The sequence below is a fragment of the Cydia fagiglandana genome, chromosome 9 (genome assembly GCF_963556715.1).
Source record: "Cydia fagiglandana chromosome 9, ilCydFagi1.1, whole genome shotgun sequence".
NCBI classification, from domain to species: Eukaryota; Metazoa; Arthropoda; class Insecta; order Lepidoptera; family Tortricidae; genus Cydia; species Cydia fagiglandana.
In genome coordinates this window covers 10,593,033-10,615,018 of record NC_085940.1, presented here as the reverse complement: position 1 = coordinate 10,615,018, position 21,986 = coordinate 10,593,033, and the positions used below count along the sequence as shown (strand labels likewise).

General features: G+C 39.9%; 2 protein-coding genes across 2 annotated transcripts; one reads left to right on the top strand and one right to left on the bottom strand.

Moving 5' to 3' along the window:
- The first annotated feature begins 1,159 nt into the window (after positions 1 to 1,159).
- Positions 1,160 to 5,915, top strand: LOC134667349 (small ribosomal subunit protein uS2). Its single transcript, XM_063524712.1, has 7 exons — positions 1,160 to 1,262; positions 1,436 to 1,563; positions 1,748 to 1,981; positions 3,136 to 3,300; positions 4,248 to 4,409; positions 5,054 to 5,227; positions 5,773 to 5,915. Exons 2-7 carry the CDS (start codon positions 1,465 to 1,467, stop codon positions 5,878 to 5,880), a joined length of 942 nt encoding a protein of 313 aa, XP_063380782.1. The 5' UTR covers positions 1,160 to 1,262; positions 1,436 to 1,464; the 3' UTR covers positions 5,881 to 5,915.
- Positions 5,916 to 6,787: 872 nt separating this feature from the next.
- LOC134667764 (uncharacterized) lies at positions 6,788 to 20,764 on the bottom strand (the record flags this gene model as incomplete). The annotated part of the gene is made up of 7 exons (XM_063525178.1): positions 6,788 to 6,982; positions 8,941 to 9,058; positions 10,079 to 10,265; positions 13,179 to 13,234; positions 13,552 to 13,639; positions 19,636 to 19,719; positions 20,524 to 20,764. Coding segments are annotated over 7 exons (969 nt in total), but the record flags the coding sequence as incomplete, so codon positions are not given.
- Between the last annotated feature and the right edge of the window lie 1,222 nt (positions 20,765 to 21,986).

Here is a 21,986-nt window from a genome sequence, read left to right as displayed (position 1 = left end):
TTCTTTCCTAAGCAGTTTTGGGTTATAAATTTACTAATATTTATATCGTCAAAAATATTTTGATAAAATATTAATAATATTAGGTATTAACTTAATTCGATTTGGCGATTTCGTAGAAAAAATGTGACGTCACACTAGGGGGGAGAGGTTTGCCAAATGTGACCAAGTGTGACAAGGAGGGGGGAGGGGTAAAAAAACCTAGAAATTCGTGTGACGTAATTAATGGATGACCCCTAAGGACGCAGTTATAAAGGTCGTAACAGACTATCGCACCGCACCACGACCTTGGTACGTCGCACCTATAAGTGAAGGTGAGAAACAGATATCTCTTTCTCGCTCTTATTATGGAAGCGACGCACCAAGGTCACGGTGCGGTGCGATAGCGTGTTACCACTTTTACGTCAATTTTTCGCTAATCTGATTAAATACATAGACCGGTTTTCCTAGGATAGCGGTGCCGTCATATAGCGGCCGTCTTCATACTAAATAATACGGCTAAATATTGATGTCGCAGTATTTGTATGGAGACGGCCGCTATATGACGGCACCGCTATCCTAGGAAACTAGAGCATTACCGATGAAATGAGGTGCGGACGCAACAATACCAATTTGATACGCCGATTTTTCGTTTTTTTGGCATTTTTTCAATTTAGTGGGTTAGAGTCTAAAAGAGTTAGATGCCAATTTAATTTCTGATCAAATCGACCGATATGATCACTGATCAGTCCCGTCCACAAACTACTAACCCCGGCTACACACGTAACGATAAATCGTAGCGATAAAACTGTGCAGTCCGAACTGCGCAGTTTTATCTGCCGTCTGTATGACAAATCGTTACGATAATCGACAACGATTTGTCATACACACGGCAGATAAAACTGCGCAGTTCGGAATGCACAGTTTTATCGCGACGATTTATCGTTACGTGTGTAGCCGGGGTAAGAAGATACTACGTCCCGTCTGGATATCATTATAGAGCGAGAAAGAGATATTTTGACGCGATATTTTGGTGTGGTAGTCTGTTATGGCTTTAAAAAGCCCCCTCCACATTCGTGTGCGAATCGCTGCGCGGATCTGTGAAATCGACTCTACATTCTAATCGTCTCAAAAAAAAATCGCGCCTTTTTCTACTGACAAAGTTATTTGACCGGCTACACAATTAAAAATATGAACGTCCAATTAGGACCGAAGCCGGCCAAATACACAAGCTGTCAAGTTTGACAGTTCTTTAAGTCCATTTCGCTCCCAGTGGCATTACACGCGTAAGATATTTTTCTTTACAAATCATTATTTATTTCAGGAATCTTTCGTTTTAGATACTAAAATGTGTGTAAAATTATAAGCCCTAATATGTTGTATGTTTGTTCGAGTGTTATTTTTGAACAATTCCAGAAAAACTATCTTTGTTTTGAGTTGTGAAATCTTTTTTCCTCAGGTTTAGTCGTAACTCTAATAAACGCAACGATGTCGGGAGGATTAGATATATTGGCCCTCAACGAGGAGGATGTCACCAAGATGTTGGCTGCCACCACCCACCTTGGGGCAGACAATGTACACTTCCAGGTAAGCCGCTACATAACCTATAATTGCGTATATCTTGAGGATTTTCATGATGATATAAGAATCCGTTCCATATCTTGTCTGATGCTTACTGACGATCTATTCTCCCAACTGAACAATTTAACACCTAAACATGTGATCAAATTAGTCGCGTGATGGTACTTAATAAATATATTGTGTATTTTAGATGGAAACATACGTGTACAAGCGCCGTGCTGATGGTACCCACGTGATCAACCTGAGGCGCACCTGGGAGAAGCTGGTGCTGGCTGCTCGCGCCGTCGTCGCCATTGAGAACCCCGCTGACGTGTTCGTCATCTCTTCCCGTCCCTTCGGACAGCGCGCTGTCCTGAAGTTCGCGGCACACACTGGCGCCACCCCTATTGCTGGACGTTTCACCCCTGGTGCTTTCACCAATCAGGTAATCTTTGAAATTTAATTGGTTGTTTGGGTAGTATTCTACACAGCATGAAAGGCTTCGTCACACACGCGCGTTTTCCGGGCGGGGCGTGAGTGGGGCGCGCTGCTTTTACATATAAAACTCCCCTGCCCCACCCAGTAAACGCGCCTGTCTGACGGAACCTTAAATTTGCTGCAAAGTGGTTTGCCGAGTTGGATTTGGTATGCAGCAGTTAATGAGCATTGCAAGAGATTGATTTGGTTTCATTGTTATTCTAAAAACTTGCAGCATAGCTAATAAAATAAGAAATATTATTAGAACAACAGAAAAACAGGCATATGAGGTGATATTAAAATTTCATTATTATTGTTTTTGCCTGGCAAATTCCTTCAGTGGGACTTGTCTATTTGAAATTTAATACATAGTTATAATTTAATAACTAAAAGTATTTGATTTTAATTCTGAGCAGAATTTTATAGAGAAATAATTATATTTCTCTGTTGGTAATGTATTATGAGGAGGAGGAGTGTATCCCTTCTATCCTCGAATGTACCCAACCCTGTTTGTGCTCGGAATGGTGGGATATGACCAGCTAGAGATTAGAAGGGAATTGGCACTAGCCTCTTATATATTTAAGCTAGTGCGAGGAAAAATCAGTAACCCGGAGTTACTAGAGACAGTGTTTATGCGCCGCCACGGTACGTGTCGCGGAGGCGCAGACCGCCTCTACTGGTTGAGCCGCACGCGCGCACCGGATTGATGCGCACGGCCCCTTGGACGAGAGCCCTGCGTACATTTAACCAAGTTGCCAATCGAACTGACGTATTTAATTGTTCTGAAAGTGAATTTGTAAAGGTTACATTGTTTGTGTTGTGTTATTCTTAGCTTAGTTATAGTACTTATAGTATATACCTTATAATAATAGCCTGCCTACACTATCGCATTGGGAAACTGTTATGATAGCTGTAAGATTTATTAATAAAATAAAATAAATAAATAAACAATGATTGATGAGTTTGTCAAGTGAAGTCTTTTACTAAATGATGATAACATAACTAAGGAACCACTGACTGCTATCAGCAGGTTGATTAAACTTTACCTGATATTCTTACTACATGTTAATCTAGTATTTTTCTATTTATTGTCTATGTGTAACAAGTAATGATGTTCAACAGATCCAAGCCGCTTTCCGTGAGCCCCGTCTCCTGATTGTGCTGGACCCCGCCCAGGACCACCAGCCCATCACTGAGGCTTCCTATGTCAACATTCCGGTCATTGCCTTCTGCAACACTGACTCTCCTCTGCGATTTGTTGACATTGCCATCCCATGCAACACCAAGGTAAGTGACTTCTTGTACAGTAAGCTGTAGATTTTGATAAGCATAGTATGCAGTAAAAACCGACCAAGTGCGAGTTGGACTCGCGTACATAGGGTTCCGTAATATTACGCTAAAAATCACGTTTGTTGTATAAGAGCCCCACTTAAATATTTATTATATTCTGTTCTTAGTATTTGTTGTTATAGCGGCAACAGAAATACATGATCTGTGAAAATTTCAACTGCCTAGCTATCACGGTTCATGAGATACAGCCTGGTGACAGATGGACAGAAGAATGGGCAGTGGAGTCTTAATAATAGGGTCCTGTTATTACCCTTTGGGTGCGGACACCTAAAAATGGATCCTAAGTTATAATCGAGATTTAGTGTGGGTTGGTTCCCATTTGCAGAACTACATCCGATTATTTATATACTTTTCCTCTCTTAGTAAAGTTTAAGCTAACACGAGCTATTATACATACTTAGTAACTTAATTTTTATTAATTAATTACAGTGAGACGCCTCATTCTGTTCTCGTATGTTTCTTTTCTCTTAATGAATGTATTAATTATACAGGATATTGACTCTTGGAGACCCTATACATCTCTAAGGATAACTTGATATACTATATAATCTTATAGTTCTGACACCTAGAGACATTTACACCTCTAAATATTATAGATTTTTTTGTGTGTGTTTTTTTATCTGTATTTTGTATGTAATTCGACATTAAGAGACCATATACATCTCTTAGTAATTGTAATACGTTAGATTGAATTGTTAGTTTTATTTTATAAAATTGTTGATGTTATTATTTTTGCTTTTATGTAAATTCAATGTTGACGTGTAAAAGTGCCCTTGTGGCCTATTTGCTGAATAAATGTTGATATTTGATATTTGATATAAAGTCATGTGCAGATGGCCTGGTTCTACTAATCATAAATAAATAATCTTTTTGTGCTATTACAGTCGTCCCACTCCATTGGTCTGATGTGGTGGCTGCTAGCGCGTGAGGTGCTCCGCCTCCGTGGCGTGCTGGCCCGCGACCAGCGCTGGGATGTTGTGGTGGATCTCTTCTTCTACAGGGACCCTGAAGAGACTGACAAGGAGGAGCAACAGGCTAAGGAACAGGTAGATCTTTAGTACTAGCATAAATGCTTGGTAGATCTGATTTATTGAAACTATTTGTATAAAACTCATAGAAGAGCCCAGTGAGTAAGAGGGAAGGGGAACAAGTTAAGTGGAAAGATAATCATAATGATACCTGTTCTGTCCTGCTGTAGTGCTGTATTAGATGTTTCATATCATAAAATCATTTGTTTTCATATCTTTATTGAACTTCCTTTGTGAAAAGGACAGATAAGACTAAATAAATTTAAGAACATATTTATGATTAGCTTTTGCCCGCGACTTCGTTGCGTGGAATTAGTGACAGCAGCTAAAGTATGTATAGCACCTGGATAATGCTAATAGTAATCATTAAATTCGCGCACTGCTTACTTCAATTATTAGGCAATTCATTAACTCTTTGAATTCCACCCCCTTTGCACTCACTTCAAGGATGATTTCTGACGTAAAAACTATCGTATGTCCTTGCCCGGGACTCACTATCTCTATACCAAATTTCAAATAAATCGGTTCAGCGGCTTAAGTGTGAAGAGGTAACAGACAGACAGACACACTTTCGCCTTTATAATATATAGAGGATTTGTAGGATTTTTATGGAAGGTTCCCTTGTTTTGGGCAAATATGTTAATGTAGGTATTTTATTCTAGGCTGTTGTGGCCGCTAAGCCCGAGGTGCCGGCGCCGGCGCACGAGGACTGGGCGGAGACCGTGGAGCCGGTGGCGTCGTGGGCCGACGACGCCGCGCCCGCCGCCGCCGCCGCCGCCGCCGCCGCCGCGCCTGCCTTCGGCGCTGCGCCCGCGCAGGAGGACTGGGCTGCTCAGGTACTTACTCTAACTTAAATAGAAAAACTTAATTCAATATCGAAAAAAGTAAGACAATGTTGCCACACTGCAATAACTTGTTTGTAAAATAGTAAATTCCTTTTTATAAATAAACATGCTAAGATAATTAATTTATTGGTAATTTCACTCCTACAATTTAAAAAAGTACTTTTATTTACTTATTTTTACGAAAATACAAGACGCGCTAGTAAAAAGTGGCAACATTATCTTACTTTTTTTGGTCTTGTTTTATGATTTTCAGTATAAAGTTTTAACCAAACTGTTAACATGCTCGTTGGCAGTTTCGCTTTCGCCACAGGCATGACCTCACTGCCAAATCAGAAGGTTCGAAGTTGGCCAGCTAATTTGGACACACTTGATATTAGAAAGGATTTGTCTGTAAAATTTCTACACTGATGCAATATCGCACACGCGGTTTCATACAAAGTCGAAAACGGGGGGTGTAGAGGTTTCGTATAGGAAGCGCCTACATTTGCACCTTAGCGTTTATGAATCTGGTTATTTAAGTATAATGTAATTTGCAGGTACAAGACGAGTGGGCCGCGCCCGCGGGGGTGGCGGCTGCGCCTGCGCCGGCGCCCGCGGCCGCGCCGTCATGGGGCGGCTCTGGCCAGGACTGGACCGCGTCCTAAACGGTTCATCGGCTGAATAAACTCACTCGAACATATCTAAACACTTTTATTTTACTTAATCCCCTTTAACACCTTCACAGTCGTGCCGGGCTAGCACATGATTGGCGCGACAGTATTTCGCGGCGAGATAGACTACTCGTCCCTCTTTTATTAACATAGATAAAGACGTGTAGTCTATCTCGCCGCGAGGTACTGTCGCGTCAGTCATGTGCTTGGCCAACAGTGCCCCATGTATGGGTCACGACACTCGCGACGAACTACCTCCAGTCCTCGCACAAGTCCGTGCCCCACATAGACATTTAGATACGACGAACACGCCTAAACAAATCTATTCTAATGGAGATATTTTTTGATATTTTTTAATCGATCTTTCTATTGAATTCTAGTCATGTAAGAGACAGTAAAATTTAGAAATATATTGTACTAATCGGAGTGCGTACCTACCTGGGTGCGTAGCCAACGTGCATCAATCGTGTACGCTCCGTAGCAAACAACTGTCACTGTCGCTATAATATGGAAGAGTGATAGAGGGACAACGCGTTTATCTTAGCGCAAACGATAGTCACCTTGGCTACGCACCCTGAAAAAAAGTTTAAATTCTATTGGCAGTATGTGGTCGATAAATCGTACCAACACGCTCCACGATTGTGGCGCCAATTAGCCTAGCTAAATTGGTTGTTCAATACTTACGCTATAGATTTCCAATTTAGCAAGAACCCCAAATGTCATAACAATCCCATGTGGTGACTACCAAGACTGGCAAAGCGTTAAAGCGTTTTTAAATTTGTTTTTCTGTTGGTGCAGTTCCATAACCACGTTTATATAAGTTACTCTCTGGTCTCTATGAACACCACCACGTTTTCGTTACCTCTACCCAATATAAACGCGCATTACTTATACAAAGTTTTTAATTTTTAATGTGTCTATACAGATGAATCCTATAAACACAGGTGTATGTCGGGTTGCCTTGATTTGTCAATATTCTTAAAATCATCTTCTGCAGAGGAGTGATACTGGCTACTTTAAAGAATTGCTTGGCTGGTCCCTGGTTTAGGTATTCTGCTTCTATGGACTTTATTCGTGTTCCATTTTCTAAAATACCCTGAAAAGATAAAAAAAATAACTGGTTTTTCCGCTTTAAGTAGTGGGATTTTTTCAAGCACCTTTTCACTTTTTATTTATGCGAGTAGACGAGTTTTAACTTAAAACTTCCTTCAGTCCTTAAAACTTTTAAGGACTGAAGGAAGGAAACTTACATAATTGTTCTCAAAACTACCCAGTTGTATGAGAAGTTGTATTGTCCCATGAGATCATAGTTATTAAGGGCCTCATTAATTTTGAAAAAAACTTTGTTTTCTTGTTCCGCAAATAAGAGTAGGAACCATCACGCTCCGTGATTCTAGCGCCATTTAGGGTCCTAGGTAAAATGGTTGTTCAATACTTACGCTATAGAATTTCCAATTTAGCAAGAACCCTAAATGGCATAACAAATCCCGTGGTGTCTGTACCTACGTCTACAGTCAGTAGCTACAGAAGTAGGTAATCATAATCATAATCATAATAGCCTTTTATTGCCAAAAACTAAAACAGTATTACATTAAATATATAAACAAATTTACTTAAAAACGAACACATCGTATTCACCGGATTAGTGTTCAGCGTGTCATCTGACACATAGGCCTCTCCCAGCTGCTTCCATTCCTTTCTATCAATGGCTTTTCTGGTCCAGGTGGCGCCCCCTATCGACTTGATGTCATCCATCCATCTTTTAATTGGTCTACCTCTTTTTCTGTTACCGTCTCGTGGTTGCCAGTCTGTAATTATTTTGGTCCATTTTTCCTTACTATCCCGTGTCATATGGCCTGTCCATTGCCATTTTAACTTTCTTACTTTCTTGATTACGTCTTCTATTTTCGTTTTTGCTCTTATTTCATCTGCTCTTTTACGATCTTTTAATGTGATGTTCATCATACTTCTTTCTATTCCTCTTTGGCAGGTTCTAAGCTTTTGGAGATGTTTCTGAGTCAGTGCCCAAGTTTGGCAGCCATAGGTTATACATGGGAGGATACACAAGTTGAAAACTTTTTTCTTAGCTGACATTGGAAAGTGATTACTTTTAAGTATCTCCTTAAGCGACCAGAATCTTTTCCAAGCACTTGATACTCTTCTCTCTATTTCTAAAGTTGTCTGGTCTCTGAATGATATAATTTGTCCTAGATAAGTATAGTTCTGTACATATTCGATATTTTCATTATCTACTATTATGGGCCTTTCTTCTCTGTTTGTCATTATGTTCGTTTTTGATTTATTTATGGTAAGTCCGACTATTACTTTTATAGACTACAGAAGTAGGTAAACTGTATTTAAATAAAAGTAAACAAATGATTTGTACATTTTCGGGTAGTTATAACATTTATTGGTCAAATCAGTCAGTGAATGACCTGACTTTAACCTCATTATTTGATCATGTAATGTTTTCATCTACCCTCAACTGGCTTAAGGAGCCATTTGAAGTAGATTTTGTTTACTTTTATATAAATACCTAAAGATACAGAGTACATATAGTAAACGGTGAGTCGTAAACAAAAAACTGAACCATGTCAAGAGAATTATTTATGAAATATTTAGGTATTACATAGATTAAAATTAGAGCCTTATATCTACAAAAAAATAATTTTCAACAAACGACCTCTTTATATATTTCGATGAAAAAACCTACTTACTTAAAAAAATAGATTTTGACAGTATTTTTTATCGACTGGTAAAATCTAAAGGTAAAATGTATGAGATCAGAAATCGGTTGTCGAGTGCATTTTATTGTGTTTGAATAGTATTATTAGTAGGTACATATGTTGGTGTGTTAGTGATTCGTTTATTTTTTTGTGTCCCCACCCGCCATGCGAATTTATGTATGTAAGTACCTACCTACTAAATTCTCAGCTTAGGACTTAGGAGAAAGATGGGTAACTCGGAGTAATAAATAATATTAAACATTAAGATAAAAATTATGAAATGTTTTTGTCTGTTTAATTGAATAGCGCCTACGAAAGTTAAACTTACGAAAAGGACGAAGTTCTTCGGAGCACTTTTCGCGATGTCAGGCCGAACGTGCTCAATGCCGATGCTTTTTACTTCTGTGAGTTCTTTCAGCTGAATGACTATTTCTCCACGCGATCCACTGAAATAAAACATGAAATGTTGAGACGATAACCGCCATTAGCTGATTTCTTAGGAATGGGTCTCACGGAGTTCTTCGGTTGTACGATATCTTACTTAAACTGTTCCCTGTGATCTTGACTAAATGGCCGGTCCATTTTGTTGTAGGCTTTTCCACGCTGTGTTTACCGTTATGTTTGTTGACACTTGTGAACCTTTCTGCCCTAGCGGCCTCGTCGGTTCTACGAGCAATTTGCCTCGTACACTGCCACTGCCTGACAACTCTGTGACATGACGAATGTCGACAACCTTGGTATTCTAATGTGGGTATCTGCTCATTTTTAATCGATGTAGGATAATCTATGTCAGAGCACGCACAGGGCGCTATGTAGGGTTGCCAGATGGTCGGGATTTGGCAGAATTCTCCCGATTTTTAGCACGTGTTCCCGATTCCCGACGAAGTAAAAACTGTCCCGAAAAACAGCTTCACGTTATAAAACAATAATTTAATGTTCCGAACAGTCGTCGAGCGAGCGAGCGACCGGCGTCGAGCGCGTAGCTAACGTAGTGCCAATAATGTAAAATATCGTTGTTTTTAATACAATTACTTTAATTTCAAAGTATTTTTTTCCCGACTCAAGTCCCAAAATCCCGAAAAATTGCTATTTTTTCCCGATAATAGCGCCTTTCGATCTGGCAACCCTAGCGCTATGTGTGTACATGTACCTACCTATAGTTACCTACTAAACACTACAGGGACATAAACGGAGACGTATGTATAGTTGTTGTGATTGTTCGTTGCATCTTCGACATGCAAAATCATGTGTTGAAGGTCGGTGTTATTTACCTAAAAAAGGGGTCGAAAAGTGCTCGAGTGGAGACCACGGACTAGCAAGCGCAGCGGAGGACGTCGACGGCCTTGTTAAGGCCGCCGGAAGACGCTGGATGCTGGTCGCTTCCAACCGGTACGAATGGAGGTCCAAGGGGAAGGCCTATGTTCAGCAGTGGACGTCTTATGGCTGAGATGATGATGATGATTTACTTAAAAGGCCAGCAGTCAGAAGGCACGGCGCTTCGCTTGGCCAGCACAGTGCTCGTGGGGGGGCTCGCCCGCCACAGAGGCAGAACTCCCCAAAGGGCGACGCGCGACGTCCACGGCAACGTATGGCTGCCTGGAGTAACCGTTGCATCCTCGATGTTATCTTTTTCGTGCTGCGAGGTAGCGGTATCTGGTAAATAAAGAACGGTTTAAGTAAGGTTACTTCAATTAATGAGTCTTGATAGAAAGGCGGGCACGGTTTGTATTTTTACTGAGATACTACAATTTATAAAAGTTGGATAGCTAGGAGGTAGGTAGGTACAGTCACCTGCAATAATATGTTACTCTTCGAAGGCCGCAAAAATATGTGACAAGCTCGTATGGCTCTACTAATAAGATCTTGTCATATATTTTTGCGGCCTATGCTATTTCGCAATTACCTACCATGTAATGTAAGTTTAAAATGAATTGAATATAAATATAACATATACAAATACATTATATCTTTCTAGTCATAAATGAATGAGAATAAGAAATTTTCCTTTCCTTGAAATAGTTTAAGCTGTACCTACAATTGACAGAAGAATTTCTTAAGCTCAGTGCATTTCTCAAAGCTTTAGTGCCTACATTTATTTGTCTTTTCCTTGAAAATGAATTAAGTATTATCAAACTCGCCAAAGCAGAATAAAATCTCTGTCTCCTAACGTTCTGGGACTCGGAGTAACATAATAAAAGCTCCGAGCTACGAATACGCTTAAATAAATAGAAAAGTTTTTATATGGAAATGATTTTGAAATTTGTGATTCTTTGACCCTTGGTATCTAGCTAAAATCAAAGAGACTTCGCTTGGGGCTTCATACAACTACAACTAGGTACTTAATTCAAATTAAATAAAAACTTAATACCTATATGTTGTACTCTCAGACTTTTACTGCGCCCCACTGAGTTCGAGTGCACCGGTGGTTAGGGTCGGTACCACAGAATAAATAATAATACAGGTACAGAAGACTCACTCTCACGATCAGGCGGCGTAGCACGGTGGCGTTTTTATCCCTTGTCACCATACCTGTCACGTTCTAACAAGTATGTAAGTGCGAAAGGGACGCGCATAGTGATAGTCGATAAAAATGGAACCGTGCTGCGCCCGCAGGACAGATATGGCCGCTAGGTGGCGACAGCACCACGTGCGTCTTATGGCTATGTAGCCACCAAAATTGGTGTGAAACGGATGTACTTTTAGCTACCTGCAGCAAAGCGACGAAATTGCGGAGCGAGCCACGCCTGCCGGTTCAGACGGACTGCACTGCAACCCGACTGCAACGTCGGCGTGCAGTTCCAATACAAGTAGCAGTCCGTCTGTATCGGCCCTTACTGTCTGCTGTAGGTGCATAATTAGGTACTTACCTATTTTATATGATATAAATAAATAATGTACCTACTCTTGGCGACGTCTTGCAAATGAAATGGCTTTAATTTAAATCCAATGATCCAATGATGATACAGATACAAGCTGCCATGTATGTAGCATGCCAATAATTGTTAGTAAAAACAGGCTTATGTAAAATGGGCCATCACAGTTGTTTCTAGAAGCCATCAATTATTATAACTATGCCTCTTGTCTTCCAGTAGGTAGTTACAGTGCACATGGCTGTGAGAATCCTAAGGGGGTAATAAGCAGGCGAAGTTTCTATGCAATATTGTGCCTGGCTATTTCTCAGAACTACTGGATGGATTTGTTCAGGTTCTTTCTGGCTTTGTTCGCATGCGGTGAGAAATAAGTTGCAGTAACTGGGGTTTCTACTTTAAGATTATTGGTTGCTATATTTTCGTTTAGCAACGTATACATATAAGCTTTTGTTTTGTAAATTACCATTATGCATGTATATAGTTATAAGATTAAACCGATGTTTTTAACTTACAACTAAAAAACTAGATTAAGTAACACAAACTATTTTAGGTACCTACTCGTTCCTACCTGGCCGGTAACAATAGTTATTTACGATACAAGTGCGAAAAAGAGGAAATTTGAAACGAGTGGCGATAAATTAAAACACGACCCAAGGGAGTGTTTTAAATCGACACGAGTTGCGAATTACCTATTCGCACGTGTATCGTACAACGTTTTACAGTACATATTATGGCCCTTTAAACTAGACATACGCACGAAAAGTTCTATTTTACGTACTAGTGCGGGAAAATAGGACTATATGTACTGTAAAATAAGTTTCGGATTGGTTTGGAATATCAAAGTAAATACAAGTCAAAGTTGGTCCCATAATGGCTCGCGGTATTACTGATTAATTATATCGTAGCTACCGTTTCTGCATATAATTTTCTGCGTTGTGGGTGTTTTTAACAACGACCAGTACACGACATTTCGCTTTGGAAATGAATTATGGGTGCGGTCGTTTGGCCCAATTATAAAGAGTGTTTTCCTGTTAGACTTCTCTTTATTAAATTTTTTTTGGATTGTTCATTTCGAATATCAAGGAATAGTACATTATTGTCGAGGCTCGGAAGTAGCTACTTGCAGGCTGAGGATTCGTTTTAAACGGACGACCTTGGGAGTCCGTTTAATTGAATCCGAAGCCAGCACGTAGCCTTCCAGCCGAGTCATATATAGTGCTTTTCTCAAAAATGGTGCAAGAAACATAAATATCATAGAAATATTTTACAAAAGCAACGTTCTTACGTATATATTTTCACAGAAAAAAGCCCTTGCCGCCTTTTTATTTTTTTAATAAAAAAATAGAAGTGTATTTTTCTGCCGAAAATACGCCAACCTATTTGAGACAGCTAAATAGTCGCGGTACTAATCATCTGTTTGGCTGTTTAATGGGCCTGTGCCTTCATTTGATATGGCCATTTCAACTTTTAAAAAGTTTGGAACTCGACAAATAATGGAATTTGTATGCAACATTGCAGTCCCAAAATCGAGACTGCAATGTTTTTAACTTTTTAATTTTTGACTGACCATAAACTACGCGCTTCGCGACCTATTTTTTAGACGGCAAAGTCGACTTTGCCGTCCATTTTTGAGAAAAAAATATTACTTACCTACTATTTTTTAAGTGATAAATATTGTAAGTAATTTTTTGCTTACTAGCTTTAGATGTTTGTGACCTTATTATCATCAGCCGACGAAGCCGCTGCGTATTTCTGAAAATAACCAATTTATTCTGCAAATTTTTAAACTATTTATACAATAGTGCTTAGGCATTCTAGGTCTTTCAACCCTTTTTGTAAAAACCTCTCCTTGACGAGGGAAAATCCTATTTTCTGACAGTTTAGTCAGCACCTTAAATCCCGAAACCATTGTTGATGTCTTTATTGTGTTTGGGTCAATGTACCTATTAAGAAATACAACAAGTAACAAGTAGGTATTGTTAAGGGGCTCTTTGTTCTGATAATTAATACCTTCAGTTACATCACGAAATTTTTAGTGTTACTTTATACAAATAAATTTATACAATTACCTCAGTGCCTGTTCCGCTCTTAACAGAGATGCAGAGAGACTTTTCATCACATAGCAGCACTCTTCTTCAATTGACGTCTCTGAATGGACTAGAATGAAGATTGTTTCATTAAGGCAACAATTGCTAATCCGGATTCACGTAGTAAAAGTATAGTAGGTACAACGAGTAGGTACAAAAAATACATTGTTGGTTTAGGTATCCAATTAAGCTCTACCTACTTTCTACTCCAGATTTAGACCATCTACAATATTGCCACATTTCCGAGCAGTGGCGTAAAAAAATACTTATTTGCAATAATTCGAAAAATATTTCTCTACAATGACGTCAATGAGACATATTTGCTGGTTAAGCATGCAAATGTTTACATAGAGCAATATGTATAATGTAAGACCCTGTTCACACATTGATTAGTGTTTAGTACAACAAATTTACTACTTGCGTTTAGCTCGCACTTGACACTAATCAATGTGTAAAAAGGCCGTAATCTATTATTGCACATACCTGCTGCTATGTACAGTCGGCTGCAGAGAGGTGACCCCCCCCCCCCTGCATACAATCACTTCAGTCTCTGCAGGGGGAGGGGGTCACCTCTCTCTGCAGCTGACTGTACCTACTAAAATTATTGTACAATGCTAGGCCGTTAGTCTCTGCTCTGCAGAATTTGGTGAGCCAGCATTAAGACTTACGTATGTAGCTTGCACGAGCCGAGGTGCATTGTTGGTCATGTTCTCAATGTTTAGTGTAAATGAGTCATTAGCATTAGTTTGCTTTGTATTTTTTTTGACTAAGTTATTATGACCATAATAATGGTTATCGTTTCCGTAATAAAAACTTTAAATATAAAGCTACGGTCTAGTACAGTCAGCATCATAAATAGCGAGTCAGAATACACGTCAAAATTATTTACCTGCCTATCACTAACAGCTTAACAAAAAGAAATATGTTAAAATATGTTGAACAATTAGATTGCACTGTAAAGATTTATCTCTATTGGGAGGATATCTCTATATGTTTATTTTATTGAGGTGTACAATAATAGTAATTTACGATACAAATGCGGAAAGTAAATATTTAAACGTAATCATAAATCTTACATATCTTTTTAACTATTACAGGCAATCAGGAATAAAATCTATTTTCTCAAACATGCAATGAAATATTGATGTTATGTTCCTTATAATAGGCTGCGAAGTATGACGTTTCAGGTGCGGCTAGGACAAAAGGTTGTTAATGGAATTTCATACACATCTTGCAGGCCTAGGCCGGCAAAGTCCTCTTTTTTAATTTTCATTTCACAGATATTTGTGACACAGCATCGTGGCATTCATCCATTAAAAAAAACTAGAGGCAGTATTTGCTTTATGGTTCGTAATGACACTCTGCCACTACGCCTATAAAAAAAAACAAAAAACAATGTTTGCTATAATTTGCAGTTTTATTTGTATAAAATCAACATGAACTTAATAAATAATACATTCTATAATTTTATAATTTTAAATTATAAATTGAACTACACAAATAAAAACATTTAAAATATTTCATCTAAACGTTAGCGGTAAAAAGGTCTACTCAAACACGCGTAGTTATATTTTTTAAATTGTTATGGAGGTAAAGTTGAAAAATATTCATTCTGTTTTATTGGATTTATGGTGCGTTGTTGATTTTTTGACTTTAATATGAGTTCCGACGAAATAATGAAATTAATATTAATTGTAATCGTAGGTGTTGGAATTGGCAGCGTAAGCAGAATTGATTTTAAATTACTTGCTGCCTCTGCCGCCAAGTCAAAGACGAAGTATGTATATGGTTGCTTATGGCAATATTATTATTTGAGAAACTAAGAAAAATGGCTTACAGTTTATTAGAAACAGTTTTGTGGCATATTTTAAATGAATGTAACTACAAATTCGTCAACACTGTGGAAACTATACTTATTTACTCCATGCATAAAGCAACGATGTGTGTGAAACATGATATCAATATGAAAGACTATGTAAACTTATGTGACGAAAACGACAGTCAGACGGATACAAGGCGAAAAAATCAAAGATACATGAAAATGTACGGGTAGTAAAAATACACGACTCGTGTAAAACATACGCGTGATAATGATATAGGTACGTGTTGGTTATATTTTGGGTGTAGTTTACTTTTAGTTTTTTCTATAAATAAAACTTGGGTTTCGTGGATTTTTTATTTTATTTATTTCATTGCATGTTTGAGAAAAGCACTATACATACCTCGGCGGGAAATGGGGTTGCCCGCGCTCAGACCTATCCGGCCTCGCTTCGCTCGGCCGTCTATATGTCTTCGGCCGGCAACCCCTTTCGTCCCGGCCTCTGTAGTAATGTACTATTGTTACTCAGTTCCTAGTTTAACAATTAAATAGATAGTGACATAATAGTACATTACTACAGAGGCCGGGACGAAAGGGGTTGCCGGCCGAAGACATATAGACGGCCGAGCGAAGCGAGGCCGGATAGGTCTGAGCGCGGGCAACCCCATTTCCCGCCGAGGTATGTATAGTGCTTTTCTCAAACATGCAATGAAATAAATAAAATAAAAAATCCACGAAACCCAAGTTTTATTTATAGAAAAAACTAAAAGTAAACTACACCCAAAATATAACCAACACGTACCTATATCATTATCACGCGTATGTTGTACACGAGTCGTGTATTTTTACTACCCGCATATTTTCATGTATCTTTGATTTTTTCGCCTTGTATCCTTCTGACTGTCGTTTTCGTCACATAAGTTTACATAGTCTTTCATGTTGAATATCATGTTTCACATACATCGTTGCTTTATGCATGGAGTAAATAAGTATAATTTCCACAGTGTTGACGAATTTGTAGTTACATTTATTTAAAATATGCCACAAAACTGTTTCTAATAAACTGTAAGCCATTTTTCTTAGTTTCTCAAATAATAAAATTGCCATAAGCAACCATATACATACTTCGTCTTTGACTTGGCGGCAGAGGCAGCAAGTTATTTAAAATCAATTCTGCTTACGCTGCCAATTCCAACACCTACGATTACAATTAATATTAATTTCATTATTTCATCGGAACTCATATTAAAGTCAAAAAATCAACAACGCACCATAAATCCAATAAAACCGAATGAATATTTTTCAACTTTACCTCCATAACAATTTAAACTAGTTTTGTGCGTTGTGCGCGGGGCCCGAGGGCCCCGCGGTCTTCTTGTTGTTGTTTTGTTGTTGGTGCTGTTGTTGTTGTTGGTGCTGTTGTTTTTGGTAATGTTGTTGTTGCTGTTGTAATTGTGTAGTAGTTTGTTTTCCAAAGCGAAAAAGGAATGAAATTGTACTTTTGCTTGAAAGAAAAGGTCCGCATGCGAGCACTTCATTCCCGCAGCTCGGCCTTCGGCCTCGCGTGCTTGGGAAATCGTAAGGGACGCTCCGGGCCTTCGGCCCTACGCGGAGCTCGGCCTTCGGCCTTCGCTGGGTTTCGAAGCTTCGCTTATTAAAACACTTGGGGGGTTGGTTTTGCTTCGGGGCGTAAGCGGGAAGTTGGAGCTTAAACACGACCCAATAGTAAAAGTGTCTTGACAACCTCACGTCGGCCTTCGGCCTTCGGCCCGCCGTTTCGCTTGTCTAAGACACTTTTCCTATTGGGTCGTGTTTAAGCTCCAACTTCCCCCTCTCGTGTGACGCTTCGGGCCTTCGGCCCTACGCGGAGCTCGGCCTTCGGCCTTCGCGAGCCTCGACGCTTCGCCGTCGGGCCTTCGGCCCGCCGGCTCCGCTTATCAAGACAGTTGCTTTTGAAGAACGCTTGGAGGCACCGCATTCACGCAGCTCGGCCTTCGGCCTCGCATGCTTGGGAAATCGTAAGGTCCGCATGCGAGCACTTCATTCCCGCAGCTCGGCCTTCGGCCTCGCGTGCTTAGGAAATCGTAAGGGACGCTCCGGGCCTTCGGCCCTACGCGGAGCTCGGCCTTCGGCCTTCGCTGGGTTTCGAAGCTTAGCGTCGGGCCTTCGGCCCGATGCTTCGCTTATTAATACACTTGGGGGGTTGGTTTTGCTTCGGGGCGTAAGCGGGAAGTTGGAGCTTAAACACGACCCAATAGTAAAAGTGTCTTGACAACCTCACGTGGGGCCTACGGCCTTCGGCCTTCGGCCCGCCGTTTCGCTTGTCTAAGACACTTTTCCTATTGGGTCGTGTTTAAGCTCCAACTTCCCCCTCTCGTGTGACGCTTCGGGCCTTCGGCCCTACGCGGAGCTCGGCCTTCGGCCTTCGCGAGCCTCGACGCTCCGCCGTCGGGCCTTCGGCCCGCCGGCTTCGCTTATAAAGACAGTTGACTTGGTAGAACGCATGGAAGCACCGCATTCACGCAGCTCGGCCTTCGGCCTCGCGTTTTGGGAGTCGGGGTGGGGGCTCCGGGCCTTCGGCCCTCCGCCGGTGTCGGCCTCCGGCCTCCCAGCGTGAAGCTCGCCCTTTGGGCTCGCTTAACACAGTTTTTGTATAGGAATTTGCTTTGTTCGTCATTCCCGCAGCTCGGCCTTCGGCCTCGCCCAAAATTACTGGGGGTAGAGCACGCTTGGATATTCGGGATGAAGCTCCGGGCCTGACGGCCCTCCGCGAGGTCGGCCTTCGGCCTCCCAGCCTGAAGCTCGCCCTTCGGGCTCGCTTAACCTACTTAGAAATTTGAATTTGGCCCGTGTCCGCCGCCATTTTGGATTTTTCCAAAAATTTTTTTTCACATGGTAATTTTGGGCCCCCAAGCTCGCCGCATGCCAAATCTCAGCGCGCTCGAACCAACTTGAAAAAAAAAAAAAAAAAAGTCGGCCATTTTGAAAAAATTTAAATGCAGTTTGATTTGTCTCGGGGCCCTCTATGACATTTGGTCGAGCACCCCCACCCATCTCGCACCGTTTAAAAGTTGCCATACAAAATTAAAATGCCCATTATTTCCGCCATCTTGGATTTTTTCCAAAAAATTTTTTTTTCATAGGAATCTAGAGCCCACTATCTTCCGCCATGCTAAATATCAGCGCGCTCGGAACAACTTGAAGAATTAAAAAAAAAAAAGTCGGCCATTATGAATTTTTTTTAATGCAGTTTTATTTCTTTCGAGGCCCTCTATGACATTTGGTCGAGCACCCCCCACCTATCTCGCACCGTTTAAAAGTTGCCATACAAAACAAAAGTGGCCAGTTTTCCAACAATTAGAGCATTTTTCCAAAAATTTTTATTTCGTAGAAATCTAGGGGACTCCGAGATTCCGTGACCAAAATTTCAGCGCGCTAGGACAAACTTGAAAGAAAAAAAAAAAAAGTCGGCCATTTTGAAAAAAAAATGGTGGCTTCAATAACTGCCAGGGTCCCTCTATGACATTTGGTCGAGCACCCCCCACCTACCTCCCACCGTTTGGCCGGGCCGTTGTACATTTTTCTGACCGGAAGCGGTAGACCAAAAGTCGGATTTTTCTGGAGGTCACCAGACCGCCCTCTATACGACCGTACCAAACTCAAATACCCCACGAACCTCCTTCTGGGAGATCGAGCATGTCAATTAATCAGTCGTGTTGCAGCTTTATATAATATAGAAAATATAACTACGCGTGTCTGAGTAGACTTTTTTACCACTAACGTTTAGATGAAATATTTTAAATGTTTTTATTTGTGTAGTTAAATTGATAATTTAAAATTATATAATGTATTATTTATTAAGTTCATGTTGATTTTATACAAATAAAAGTGCAAATTATAGCAAACATTGTTTTGTGTTTTTTTTTTATAGGCGTAGTGGCAGAGTGTCATTACGAACCATAAAGCAAATACTGCCTCTAGTTTTTTTTAATGGCTGAATGCCACGATGCTGTGTCACAAATATCTGTGAAATGAAAATTAAAAAAGAGGACTTTGCCGGCCTAGGCCTGCAAGACTTGTATGAAATTCCATTAACGACCTTTTGTCCTAGCCGCACCTGAAACGTCATACTTCGCAGCCTATTATAAGGAACATAACATCAATATTTCATTGCATGTTTGAGAAAAGGAATATAAGTACCTAACTCGTATAGAACAAATAGAGAGTATATCATAAAAGGTACTTACACAGAGAGATTAACCTTGTTTTCGGAACAACTTTGGTCATAAATTTGGATTGCGCAATAAAGCTAGACAGTCTTGAGTAGGTCACTGAAAACAGTTTAGGGATTTTAATAAATCGTTCTCATGTAGCCACCAACTATTCGTTCATTATAATGCTGCATACTGCATATAGTTTAAGATACTATATGAAAAACAGAAAACATGTACCTAATAGTAATGTAATAAATTCGGGGCATAACACTTTAGTTATTTAGACAATTAGGTATTTTCAATAGAATCCTCTTTGCTTTGTTGATTGGCTGTTAAATAGTTATTTGTTTTACAAGACTTTGCCCAGTTGTTGTTTAACCGCTCGTGCTAATATTGATACCCGAGCTAGCGAGAGATTCCAAAACTGAACCACGAGCGTAGCGAGTGGTTCGAAAAATGGAATTTGAGCGTTGCGAGGGTTTCAAAGCACGAGGGATAAACAAAATTTACCCCCGAGTGAAACACAAAATTTTTCACCACACCAACCCGAAACAAATTTTAAATGTAAAATATCAAACAAAATCAAATCAAAATGAATGTTATTAAATATTTGTCATCCAAAATCATAATTTAAAAGTCAATTCTACCAGCAAACATAAGAAACTAACTCAAAATTTGCATTTGTTTACTCTGTCTATGTGAATAAAATGCAACTTTGCTATCAGTTTTCGAAGTGCAAAGTAAGCCTTTCCGAGCTGGTGTGGTGAAAATGAAATTATGGTTAATAATTTTGAGCCCTTAGTGGTTATTTACCTTAGGTATTACGAATTTTGGGAGACTTGTTCTATCTGCTGGCTTCGCGAATTTGCAGATTGATCACAGGAGATCATATTTTACCTCACAATGTTTAAAAATACTCACGTATTATAAAAACCACTAAGAGAAGCATCAAAACCGGCCAAATTACATTATTCTCAGCAGGATTCCTGTTCGTTTGTTTACACCGTATTCTATTCCTTCTTTTACAGATGGAGTTAAAGTTCCCAGCGCTCTTATCTTCATTTAGATACTCCCAGATGTTTTCTCGCAAAGGATAGGCGGATCGCATTTCTCGTGGCGACGCGACTTTTAGCGGTTGTTTCCTCTCGTAAACTTTGCCTGTGGGGATTACCAGATATAAATTAGAAAGGACACGAGCACGTCAAAAACTCAAAATGAAGTACATGGTTTTAAATTATATTTTGTAAAAAAACCGGACAAGTGCGAGTTGGACTCGCGCACGAAGGGTTCCCTACCATTACGTAAAAACGGCAAAAAATAAAATAAATTATTTTATTCTATTTTTAGTATTTGTTGTTATAGCGGCAACAGAAATACATCATCTGTGAAAATTTCAATTATCTTGCTATTACAGTTCATCAGATACAGCCTGGTGACAGACAGGCGGACGGATAGACGAACAGTGGAGTCTTAGTAATTTTACCCTTTCGGTACGGAACCCCTAATGATTAAATATGTTACTCGCAATACTACATATCTCACATAGGTATCTGAGTAGTTAGCTAGATCAGTGCCCCTAACGCGTTAGTTCCGCGTAGCATTATTCCCGGTCGCATTTTTCCCCACTAGCGTTTGTTTTCGTTCATACATGTCACCATTATCATGTGTTCACCGGCGTACCTTTCTCTATAATTAATACTTTCCAAGTTTTTTTTCGCATTCTTTTTATTTCTTAGGCGATAATATTACCATGTGATCTGATCTGATCTGTCTCACCGCACTGTTTCTTTTTAAAAAACATTTAGTTCACAACTTAGCTAGACGGAACTCCGCTTCGCGGGGCTCCTATTTCTGGGCGGTTTGCCCTTCGGGCATCTGAAGCTACCTAACGAACCTAACCATTTTAATGCTTAAGCTATGCTATGTTAAGAAAATTGTTGAAGTCTGGCAACATTGCCTGGGGGAAATATGGGCAAAATGGGCGGTAACTCGAGCTACCTGCCGGAGCACTGCAATTTACTTCTCGTTTGAAACGCTTTCGCACTTAATGAGTGCCGCTAGAAAGGTTGGCCGCACTCATAGATATGTAAAGTAGACGTCGCATCTAGTCCGATATTTATAAAAACGGGCAAGTGCGAGTCGGACTCGCGCACGAAGGGTTCCGTACCATAAAGCAAAAAAAAAAACGGAAAAAAGGCAAAAAGAAAACGGTCACCCATCCAAGTACTGACCACGCCCGACGTTGCTTAACTTTGGTCAAAAATCACGTTTGCTGTATGGGAGCCCCACTTAAATCTTTATTTTATTCTGTTTTTAGTATTTGTTGTTATAGCGGCAACAGAAATACATCATCTGTGAAAATTTCAACTGTCTAGCTATCACGG

What these genes read in the sequence shown, in the direction of transcription:
- LOC134667349 (XM_063524712.1), top strand. Translation starts at nt 1,465, where the DNA reads ATGTCGGGAGGATTAGATATATTGGCCCTCAACGAGGAGGATGTCACC. An exon ending in CAGACAATGTACACTTCCAG is followed by an intron (nt 1,564 to 1,747) that starts GTAAGCCGCTAC and finishes TGTGTATTTTAG; the next exon opens with ATGGAAACATACGTGTACAA. An exon ending in AGGAGGACTGGGCTGCTCAG is followed by an intron (nt 5,228 to 5,772) that starts GTACTTACTCTA and finishes TGTAATTTGCAG; the next exon opens with GTACAAGACGAGTGGGCCGC.